The sequence below is a fragment of the Cygnus atratus genome, chromosome 25 (assembly GCF_013377495.2).
Source record: "Cygnus atratus isolate AKBS03 ecotype Queensland, Australia chromosome 25, CAtr_DNAZoo_HiC_assembly, whole genome shotgun sequence".
NCBI lineage: Eukaryota > Metazoa > Chordata > Aves > Anseriformes > Anatidae > Cygnus > Cygnus atratus.
Window position 1 is genome coordinate 5,007,955 of NC_066386.1, and position 12,176 is coordinate 5,020,130.

The 12,176-nt window shown below is 43.0% G+C and overlaps 1 protein-coding gene across 1 annotated transcript in view; it reads right to left on the reverse strand.

Annotated features, from left to right (window-relative positions):
• The window catches only part of NSF (N-ethylmaleimide sensitive factor, vesicle fusing ATPase), a 78,086-nt gene that overhangs the window by 1,998 nt on the left and 63,912 nt on the right, over positions 1-12,176 (reverse strand). The window contains exons 18-20 of the mRNA XM_035566846.1: positions 8,287-8,421; positions 7,407-7,520; positions 21-76 (exon numbers count right to left, since the gene is read on the reverse strand). Of these exons, the coding sequence (XP_035422739.1) occupies positions 21-76; positions 7,407-7,520; positions 8,287-8,421 (305 nt within the window). The remainder of the gene's footprint in view (positions 1-20; positions 77-7,406; positions 7,521-8,286; positions 8,422-12,176) is intronic.

Consider the following 12,176-nt stretch of genomic DNA (forward strand, 5'->3'; position numbering starts at 1 on the left):
TGCTTTAACAAAGTACTTACGTTCCTTCTTCTCTCAAAAGAGCCAAGAACTTTTTCACTCGGTATTCAGGATCCATCTACACACCAAACAAAACAGATCTTCATTAGTGTTTGAAGCAAGCTACCCCAGGTAGCCACAAAGACAACTAGAAACATGCATGAGTTTGTTTGCCCATGCTTTAGCCTGGCCAGAGATAAGCCTGCTTGTCCAGAAGTTCTGCAGGTAAGCAGTCAAGACAGAACACTGAGTCAAGAGACAAAGCTGATCAGCACAAGAGTAGCATGCTCATGCTGGAAACATACACAACCATTTCTATTAAGTATTTCTGTTTTAACGGCAATCTTCACAGTAGCTTCATCCTAGCTTCATGCTGTGCTGAAGATAAGGATCATGGAGTGCTGATTGATGCTTGCCTGAACATGAGCCGGCAGTGTGCCCAGGTGGCCAAGAAGGCCGATGGCATCCTGGCTTGTAACAGGAATAGCGCAGCCAGCAGGGCCAGGGAGGTGATCGCTCCGTGCTCTGCTCTGGTGAGGCCGCACCTCAAGTACTGTGTTCAGTTTTGGGCCCCTCAGTACAGGAAAGACTTCGAGGCCATGGAGCATGTCCAGAGAAGGGCTATGAAGCTGGTGAAGGGCCTGGAACACAAGTCCTGTGAGGAGCAGCTGAGGGAACTGGGGGTGTTTAGTCTGGAGAAGAAGACGCTCGGGGGAGACCTTATTGCTCTCTGCAACTACCTGAAATGAAGGTGTGGGGAACCGGGGGTCAGCCTCTTCTAGCAGATAACTAGTGATAGGACTAGAGGGAATGGCCTCAAGTTGTGCCAGGGGAGGTTCAGGTTGGAGATCAGGAGACATTTCTTCTCAGAAAGAGCAGTCAGGCATTGGGACGGGTTGCCCAGGGAAGTGGTGGAGTCACCGTCCCTGGGGGTGTTCAAGGAAAGGCTGGATGTGGTGCTTAGGGACATGGTTATTGGGTGACATTGGTGGTAGGGCGATGGTTGGACCAGATGATCTTGGAGGTCTTTTCCAACCTTAATGACTCTATGATTCCTCACAGAGGATTCTAGCCTGGCTCAGCACAAGCCAGGCACACACTAAGTCTGCTTCTATCTGCCCTTTGCCAGAGATGGGGCAGCATAAATTAAAGTCAGAAGCAGAAGGGACTGAAGATACACCCACTTTTGCTCTGCCTTCCTTCCTCCTTACAGCTCCAGCAGCAAAGCACTAGAGAGGAGCTGTACATGCTGGGTTAGTATGTTAGGGAAGCTGAAAAACAGCACGAGGCTATAAGAAATTGCAGTACCAATTTTGTGCTGTAGCTGCATCATCCAGGAACACCCCTGTCCTGGTTTCACCTAGGATAGAGTTAATTTTCCTCCTAGTAGCTGGCAGGGTGCTATGTTTTGGATTTAGGATGAGAATAACGTTGATAACACTGATGTTGTAATTGTTGCAGAGCAGTGCTTACACTAAGCCAAGGACTTTTCAGCTTCTCGCTCTGTCCTGCCAGCAGGCAGCCTGTGGGTGCAGCAGGAGCTGGGAGGGGACTGACCCAGGACAGCTGACCCAAACTGGCCAAAGGGGTATTCCATACCATCTGACGTCATGCTAAACAATATATAGGGGTGGCTGGCTGGGGTGGGGGGACCGGCTGCTCGGGGATAGGCTGGGTATCGGTCAGCGGGTGGTGAGCAATTGCATTGTGCATCACTTGTTTGTACACATTATTAGTAGTACTATTATCATTATTATTATTATTTTCTTTTCTGTCCTAATAAACTGTCTCTATCTCAACCCACAGGCTTCACTTTCCTGATTCTCCCTCCAATCCCAGAGAGGGAGGAGGGAGGGTGAGCGAACGGCTGCGTGGTACTTAGCTGCCGGCTGGGTTAAACCACAACAACACCCTGAAGATCAATCCTGCCTTTCCCCTGTTGTTTCTATCTCCATTCTGGGGAAGTGGGAAAAAAGGCTGCAAAGGAGGCAGAGATCTAGGCTGCTATCAGAAGACAGTTTGTGACTGCACCAGTCCTTTGTGCTGACGCATGAGCTTGATGATCCTCTCTGCAGTGAAAGACTCCAGGCAAATTGCCATCACTGACTGCCCCAAGATACAAAAATGAAAAACATGGGACAAACCTGAGGAATCACAGAATCCTCTTTTTATTTTTGTTTTTGAAGATTACAGAAATTGTACTGAAGATTTCACTCCGAAATCCCTCCTTCGTCGACGTCAGGTTACCATGGGTTAGCACTATAAACATTTGGAAGTTGTAAACTTGGGACTCAGAGTATCTTTGTGTTCACAGAATCATAGAATGCCTTGGGTTGGAAGGGACCTTAAAGATCACCTAGTTCCAGCCTCCCTGAAGGTCTCACAAAGAGCAGCACAGAGGGGAGACAATCCCCTCCCTCCACCTGCTGGCCACTTTTTTGTTGATGCAGCCCAAGATGCAGTTGGCCTTCTGTTCTGCAAGTGCACAAGGCTGGCTCATGTCGAGCTTTTCATCCAGCAGAACCCCCAAGTCCATCTCTGCAGGGCTGCTCTCAATGAGTTCCTCACCCAGTCTGTGCTCATGTCTGGGATTGCCCTGACCCAGGTGCAGCACCTTGCACTTGGACTCGTTGAATCTCATGAGGCTCACGAGGGCCCATTTCTCAAGCTTGCCCAGCTCCCTCTGGATGGCATCCCTTCCTTCTGCTGTATCAACTGCACCGCTCAGATTGGCGTCAACAGCAAACTTGATGAGGATGCACTCGGTTCCACTGTCTATGTCGCTGATATTAAATAGCACCAGTCCCAAGACAGACCCCTGAGGGACAACAGTATTGTATTGCAGCAGTTTGTTTGGCCTAGAAGCTCCAAGTTCTGTTTATATTTGTATATTCTATCTTCAGCAACCCCTTGCATCTTTAATACACTGCCAAAAATAAAGTGGGTTCATTCTTAAAACAGTCAGTGAATGGTACTATCAAGTTGACTTGTTATAACCTTTTCCAACTCTACCACTTGGCAATAAACGAGCAAGTGCTCTACTAGAAAGTAAAAGCGGGACTTATCCTGGGGAAAAAAATAAAAAATAAAAAAAAATAAACAAAAAGGAAAAAAATACAACATGCAAACACTTTGAGTGTGTACCCTGGCATCCCACAAAAGATGCAGAATAGGGGAATTTAACTCCTATATCACATGTTATATCCCTAAAGGAAAATTTTCACCAATTCCAGATGTGCATAAGCCATCTATTTAAAGCCATGACCACTGCAATTGAGGGCAATACAAATATCTTTAAAAACAACCTGGAAGAAAATAAATCCTAAAACAACAGCAGTATTACCAGTGATGCGGGCAGGAAAGAAACAGCTAAGGAGAATTTCTGCTTTGTGCTAAGAAAAGCTAAAAATCTGTAACTTCCTATCGCTTTGAAATCTCTCAGCAAGGTCAATACCAACTCTGAATTATTTTTAGGTCAGAAAAATAAATTCACTGAAACGAGTTGATTTAATAGAACTTACTGAGGATCACTGAGCTACTAAGTTGGGTTTTTAACATGCAATGTTCAGCATTCTAGAAGAAATGAAAGGCTGCCCTACTACCTAAAGCAGTGTTTGAAATGTGTGATACACGGGCATTAAGAATGGTACCGTTGTGCCACATAACCAGAAAGATGGTGTCTGTAGCATCCCTTCTGGCCTAACTCTTCTCTGCCATCTCTCCCAGCTGACACTTGGCCACGAAGGGAAAGCACACCCGTCACTATTTCTGTTCTCTCATTTCTATCACAACGACTGAGGACAACTGAAGTGTGAGCCACATGAGCCACACATCCTGAACATGGGCTACCTGCAAAATCGCCCTTCTCTGGAAGGAATCCACACATATAATCCCAGATTATAAGACTAAGCCTGTGACTGAGGCCTGGCAAATGGCCTCAGATCTGCTCCATCCGAACGACTCTGGCCTGACCAAGTAGCTGGCCCTGCTTAAGCAGGGGGCTGCACCACGTAACAACAAAAAATACAACAACATAATCTGAGATGGGTCTATACAAATGAATCTTTTTATTACTAGAAAACATGTGCTAAGGCCATCAGCTTCAGATTTGCCAATGCCACCGTTCCATCTTCCTAGTCAAAGATGCTGCCCCCTCAACTCATTTCACTCAGACACAAGAAAGCGGCTACGGTAAAACACTTTGTCCATCATCCGTACTAACAGAGCTTCCCAAAAGATTCTGTAGAAGAACAGCATCCCTCTGCCTACACAATATCTTGTCCAAAAGACTAAAGCATGGATCTGAAAGGCAACAAAGACAAACTTGATCAAACAGCTAATTGAAAAAACACAGACATGAAAGCAAAAGGTTTATCTGTCCTGAGAGGAGCAGAAGATGGTGTCAACAGAGTGCAAAGGGGATGCAGGTTCAGGACTCTTGAGTAGAGCCTCTAGTGACCTGTGAAAGGAGAAATGCTCCTATCAAACAGGGTGAAAGGTTTTCTAGAAGAACAGAGTGGAGACCAGGTCTGTGACACAATCCATAGAGGTGGCAAGAAAATGGCTGCTGCTTCTAGGTAAAGCAGTGTTCTCAGGACATGTCTGGGAGTCCTTAGAGGAAAAGGAAACTGGAGAGACTTCATAAATCTTCAGTCATGAGAAGAAGAGATACTCCAGCACAGTACTCCTGTAAAGCTATCACAAAATCCAAACTCTTTATAGGTCTCAGTATGTTGTTTAGTATAACATACACTGCATTTCATGATGATTTTCAAAATAAATTCCCATGTATGTTAAAATAATTTAAGCTGTTTGCAATGCAAGTTTTATTTATGCTAAACAGAAGTTACCAAATCAGGAAACATTCAAGGTTCAAAAAGGGGCTTTCTGGAGAGCTGCCTGGCTCAGTCAGGCTCCTACTCCGAGAAGGAGCAAGACCTGACAATTAAATCCAAGAGCAACAAGATGGGCAGGCAAAATAAGCAAAAGGAACCAGTCCCCTAGCTGTGGAAAAAGAAGGCTCATGTATGCAGCAGCACCCCAGGGTAAGGTTGCAGGGTTAGGCCAGAGTGAAGCTAAAGTGGCACCCGATAGCACTATGAAGAGGTCCATGTACAGCAGCCAAGGACACTTTTAAACTAAACTTTTCTGGATTCGCATGGCAGACCATGAGTGTATCCATTCATCAAACACTTCTTTTGAACAAGAACTTAACATCATTCCAGGACTCACAGTGTAAACAAGATGACCAAACTATATGACACTAAATGCGAACCGTTCAACATTAAAGTAAACAGCAAAGTAAAGCATTAGCACAGTTTGAAGGAAATTAAGCTGCCAAAAAGTGTGGGTTTACAAGGTTTGTAAACAAGGTAACAAAGCAACCCAAGGCATCAAAGCAATGCAGCGGTTCATGATACTCCAAGAAAAGATATTGATACCGAGAGAAGTTGAGCAAGATTTGACTTTTAAACAAACTGGAAGTCATTTAAACAGTGTAAGAATATCTACATATAGAACACATTAGGTTCACTAGTCTAGTAAAACAAACACAGATTCAGTGACCACAGAGAAGGAAGGAAGGAAGGAAGACTATTTTTGCAAAGAATTCATTCACCATGGGACCTAATCACTTGCATTTTGAGAAACATTGTCCATCACTTGGAATTTTTAAGGATCTCAGGTTTCTGATCTAATAATCTCTTTCTAAAAAGCTGTGTTCTAGCTCAGTGAAAAATTAAGTATCTCATTTAATAAAATTTCCTGGAAAAGCAACCCAAATTGGGTATTACCGTGGTAATACTCTTCTATTTAGTGACAGCCTGTATCGCTTTCCTGTATTAATAGCAGTTCTGAAGATGGAGACATGTAAACAGCTCAGATCTTTTACAACAGAACATCTTTGTATCTAACTTCCCTATACTATTCACCCAAATTGAATGTAGTAACATAAGTCACGCCACTACCAGCCACCCATGTATAGTAACATAGGTGGGTTACCAACCATCTATGCTGGCAGTAACAGCCCTTCCTTTTCTACTACTTCCACATTTCAGGAGTGGCACGAACATGGGGGTTCTGCCCATCTCCTCCCAGCCTGACTGATCATGGGCTCATCTACAAAATTGTTACCTGGTTAAAAAAAAAATGCACAACACCAGTTTACCTGTCTGCACTGCCCAGAGCCTGAAGACTCCCTGTCTACAGTGTCCTAGGTGTGCAGCCACAGGGCGATGCTGTGAACAAGTCTGGGGTAAGCATCTCCACCCACACACCAGATACACAACTGCCCACAGTTTACATAACCTTCACCTTCACTTTTGACAAAAACCAACACTTAAGGTCAGAGCAGCAAAAGAAAACGTCCTGCATCAAAAGAAGGAATCCATTGTCAAGGCTAAGTGAAATGGACTGCAAGACAGCCAGGCAGTCCCTGAGGCCTGCACCCCTTAAATACATTTAATACATGTGAGCAATGACTTACTGACTTGCCTGTAGGTATGGAATTAAAAGCCAAGGAAGAAGAGGAAAAAGTAATCTAGATAAATGACTTTATTCCCTGAGGTGACATCTAGTCAGAGCATATCCTTAGTGCTGTGCAAGTTTTAACAGAATTGTGAATAGTGAACAGAGGGATACATGACTTATATGCTGCTAAACTACATGCCTCTTAGCTTATGCTCAGCCTCTCCTAGGAAGATCTAAGGACAGTTCACTCAGCTGCACTAAATCCATTTGATGTGAAAAGAGAGCATGGGGGGGGCGGGGGGGGAGGACTCAGAAGGGCGCTGAAATGTCAGCCACAGAGGATTAGGGCTGCATGCTACACCCTCTCATTTTTAGCATGCATATACTGTCGAGCACAAGCTTGATGGCTGGCTTGCAGGCATAGATGATGGGTGCGGGGGAGGGTTAAGAGCTACATATTTCTACCCTCTGCAATTATTTTCTTTAAAGTGCTGAAAGTGGAAAATAAAGAGAAGAGCAGCTGAACAGCCTGACAGATTTATCTTCTTCAGGGAAAGAGCACATACACCTGCACAGGCACCTTTTTCTTTAAAAAAAAAAAAACAACCCGCAACACTAAGTGATTGCTATCTGCAAGCTTAGCATGCTGAGTGTAGAGAAGAAATTTCATGAAAGGTAAGTTAATCCAATCCCTCTAGTTGCCAGATGCTCTCCTCTGAAATGCAGCTCTAAACAGCCTATAGGCACTGTGGTTTTTAAAGATCTCTCCATGGACCAAGACCTGGAGATTTCTTTGTTCTGAAAATTTCTTCTCACCGAAGCTCTTTTCTCAACCTATCCAAAGGTTCCCACCACACAGCTGAAGTAGGAGTCTGCAGACAAGCGGGAACCCGAGACTGCTATATTTACCCCACTCCTTCCTGAACCTGAAAAATTCTTACTTGTAATGACATTTCTATCAGCATCAGCAGCTTCTTGATACCAATCCAAACAGACTTTCCTTTGACGTTCTGTGCAATGGTGCTGCGTTCCTTGTCTTTGAAGTTACCCAGGAGCTGGAAAAATAAATAAATCAGGATACCGTCATTAGGAATAATGCTACCTAACTCAGGACAAAGCAAACAAGAAGCTAGTGTGCATTTTCTAGCTTAGAAGGACAATTTTTTGCCTTGTCTGAAGACAAGGCAAAACACTTAAATTCTTTTATTCCACAATTGTTCTTTTCATAGCATCTCTTATCAGCCAGTTACTTATTTGCTTTTATGACTCATTCCAGGATTTCTCCAGATTAGAGTCTAGAAGGAACACAGTAGCTCAAGTCACAGTAAGTTTTCAAACCTGTTGCAAGAGTGGCTTTATCTTTCAGGCTTTGGTGATATTTTCACGGTGGTAACAGGTTGCACAAAAGATTTGCCTGTTAAATTTATTTTAAACAGCCTTCAATTTTCACTACAATTTCCACTATGGCATAGAATAAGCCATTTAGAGTGCAGATTTACAAAGAATCTATATCTTCAGCACCAATCACCTTCATTTGACCTTCCAGTTCACGAAAGCTTAGCTTTCCCAGAAGTATCCCAATCATATTCACTAAACACTTCCATGTCCTTCAAATCTTTCAATCCACTCCACAAACTTTTTTCCTAGATCTACTGTTCTCTCATTTTGCCTTCATTTATCATATGAAAAAGTAATTCAGGGAAGCTTGATACTTGTTATGACACAGTTAAGTGGGACAGCGTTCCAAAATGCAGATCTACCAGAAAATCATTCATTTCCAGCAAGTTTTGAGATTGTTTGTCATCCATTAACTTTTCTCACCTCCAAAGCCTCCATCAGCTGTTCCCCTGTTGCAATGTTGGGCACATGGATTGTGGTGCTGAAAGCATTCAACATTTCCATTTCCTGCAGGACATCTTTGCGACTGGTGGTTCCAATGATGAGAAGCTTGCGACCCTGTCCACACAACAGAATAAGTCTCACAAAAGGAGAAACAAAAGAAGAGAGGAACCAACCTTGGAAAGCTTCAGCTAACAACAAGCGAAAAATAGAAAATGGCCATTTAAAAACACCACTTAAAATAAAATTAATAGCATTACACCTCTCAGTAAGTGAAAGTTCTCAACATCCATCATACAAGACTATGATCAAATTCCAGAAGTCTGGGGTAATTGCACCATTGGAGTCCAAAAATTAAGGTACACAGAACTCACCAACACTCACAGCTTTCCTATCTTACCTTTTCTGCTGAATTTGTCATTATAAATAGCTGAATCCTCATTAAATTTAAAAGCATGATTAAAGCTCCATTCCCAAAAGCTCAATTACAGATGACTTCTCAGAGGATAATCCTCTCTTTTTTCTCCCTCTTTTTCATTTTTATTTTTAAAGAAATCTTGTGGGTTTAGTGACATTCTCTGCCACTGTACTGACAGTTCCAATGGTTTTACAACTCACACTTTAATAGCAAAGCTTGCCATAAGTTCAGAAGACTTCTCATTGCCCGTGTGGTTGCATAAAAGGACAGTACTATGTCTGGCTGCCTCCGAGTTCAAACCAAGAGAGCACACACCAATTCCAAGCTGGCCTATGCAATAACAGGGTTTATAAATAACAGAATCAGGGAGCAAAGAACAGAAAACATCAACTGCCAATAGAAATCAACTTCTGCTGGTCCATCCTGCATATGCCATGTGAACGTTACCACACAGTGCTCAGACACTGACTGGTGATGGCTGATGGAAGGCTCTTGTGAGTATATCAGCTGTGATCAGTTCAACTCAGCACACAAAAAGCCCACAGGCTAAGAAGATGCCTGGCTGGCCCAGTATCCTTCTCATTTGCTGTACAGAAGTTCAGCTGGTGCTCAGACCCAAAGAGCAAAGTTCTAGATTTGACTTTGGGACACAAAACATCTGTTCAGTGGTTGTTAAAAAAAAAAAAAAGACAACAAAAAACCACCAACAAAAACTATCCCTACAGAGCAGTCAAAGTGCTTTGCAATCCTTTGACAACGGATGAAAACCTATTTAAACTTAATACATCTTTGATAAAGACCAGGCATCTTCACAGCCAGACAAATGCTTTTTCCCTGACTGCCACTGTATGTCACTGACCTTTTGTGTTTGGACAGATTACGCTCCTGCTTTGGGTGATGGACAATAAGAAAGCCCCAGAACCGGTAACTAACTCAAGCGCCCACTTCAAGTTTGTTTTTAGCTCAAGACAGCACAAGGAAGAAATGTCTGGCAGGTTGAAACCAGAGCATGCCCCAGGTCACAAGGTTTGCACAAAGGCACAGTCAGGGAAACACTGTGCTAACACTTCTGTGCAGGAATCACTGCCTACACCTCAGGAGGTACCACACCAAGGATTCAGTCACCTCTTCAGACGGGAACAACCTGAGAAACCTAACGGGGAAAAGCAGCCAATTTGTGAGCTGACGAGAGAAGTATCAGGTTTAAAACTGGGGAGCAGAGCAAGCAGAATAAGGTTTGAGTGTTCAAAAATACCTGTAGGGTGCCCTGAGCATATGACATCCACAGAAAGCATGGCAAAATACAACAGTTCAGCAGCCTGCTGCTTCTCCTCTGTTCTGCAGGTCTAAAGCTTTAAAACTGCATGTTCTGTTTCCTTTTTTATGGACATTCTATAGCCAGGGAAACATTTTTAAAGAAAAATATTTTATCACTTTTACAAACTGGAGCCAGGTCTGAGCAGTTCAGTAAGATCATGTGTGAAAGGAGGCAAAAGCTATGCCCTCAGTGGAGAGTAAGCAAATGGGATTTGAACCTATGCTGCTACAAGGAGCATAAACTGAGGAATTACAAAACCCCCACCAGGTTCTTATTTTCAGCTGAAGAAGTTAGACTAAGAATAAATGATGCTCAGCAACAGACAAGCTTTTCACCTACACACTGAAAATTTCAGTGGTCTTCATCTTTGGAAGGGGTTGGTAAAAGACTTTAAATGCAGGCTTGGAAGCTGTGTAAAATGAGTTCTCCAAGGACACTAAAATCCTCGTCTGATCGTGCACCATAGAAGTGTGATAACAAACACTATGGAGTGCCTCGGACATTTGCTCTGAAGTTACCACCCAAGGAAAAGGTTAAAAGGTGCCTTCCACTTGCTAAGATATACTTGGGATAACAGCACATGTGACAGCAGAACTGATGCATGTTTAAAATCTTCCATGGGAGGAATGCAGAAAGAGAGCTTATCAGCAGATCTGATGGAGACATTTTCGTCTCAATTCTGATTTACTTTGCCTTCACGGCTCTTCTATAGCATGCTGCCCTCCATGTTTTTATTCAATTTATAAGTAATACTGACATATCTGATGTACGTGTCAGTAAAAATTATAAGCCCCATTAGGAGAAATCATAGAATCCTAGAATGGGTTGGGTTGGAAAAGACCCTAAAGCCCATCTAATTCCAACCCCTGCCATGGGCAGGGACCCCCACCACCAGCCCAGGCTGCCCCCAGCCCCATCCAGCCTGGCCTTGGGCACCTCCAGGGATGGGGCACCCACAGCTCCTCTGGGCTGCCTGGGCCTCACCACCCTCACAGTAAACAATTTCTGCCTAAATCTTGCTATCTTATTAAAAAATGAATAAAATGTAACAAGACATATGTATGCTGTTAGGCACCTTCAAACAGTTTTCTCATTATACAGATAAGGTACCAAGATACAAAGGAAGTCAAAGATGGACTCTAGAACAGAACCAGGACCTCCAGAAGATGCACCAGCCCCCTCTTGCAAAGCTATACCACCAAGACTGATCTGCTTTACAAACTACAGCAGTTGTTTTAAAAAAAAAAAAAAAAGTTTTTTTACTGCATGTGAAACCTACACAACTGTTACAATCCAGAACAGCTTGCAGAAAGGACATGTTAATAAGTTTCACATGGACTATGAGCACTGTATCAAAAAAAAAAACAAAAAAAAACAAACACCATAACAAATGCTCAGCTGCACCCAGCAAGGCAGTTTCTGTTCCCAAAGTACAGCTAATAGCACATGCACTGTTCGTGGCACAGCAGATAAGACATTGGTCAAGGGAGTAACAAGCTTGCACATTAACTACGTGAAGGATGCTACCTGAGCAACTTCTACATTGATGAAATACATATTTGATAACACCAAAAATGGAGTCTCCATAGAAGTTTCACTAGAGACTAAAATGTCTCACCAGAAGACGACAAACATTTAGAAAACAGAAGATATTTCAGTATGAAATGTAATCAGTGAGGCAAATTCTACCTACTCTAACTTCAGGTTTTTACACATGGATTTCATTCTCTATACTTCTTTTTTGTTAACAAAGCCCAGATGACACTTACCTCCTCCCAGAGCAGCTCTGGGCTCACACAGCAATCTGTGTGTTTGTTTTCTAAACAACTAGTTCAGCTGTAAAAAACCAAACTTGCTATGGCCACATTTATTCAGATGAATCCCAAACTTGCTGTAAATCAGGCCAGCAGACAATTACTGGACACACGAAAATGACTCTGAGTGACTTATTATAGTTTAGGAAAGCCACTGGAATCAGTCATTGTGGCAAGTTCTGTGGAAGCATCAGCTCAATCCTAAGCTTTACTCAAAGTGCAAACACTTAAAAACTGTTAGAATGGGAAAAGAGAAAAACAGAAGTCGTCATTCTACTGTGTGAATCCACAGTGCTCTTACTGCAGAGACAGTATGCAATCC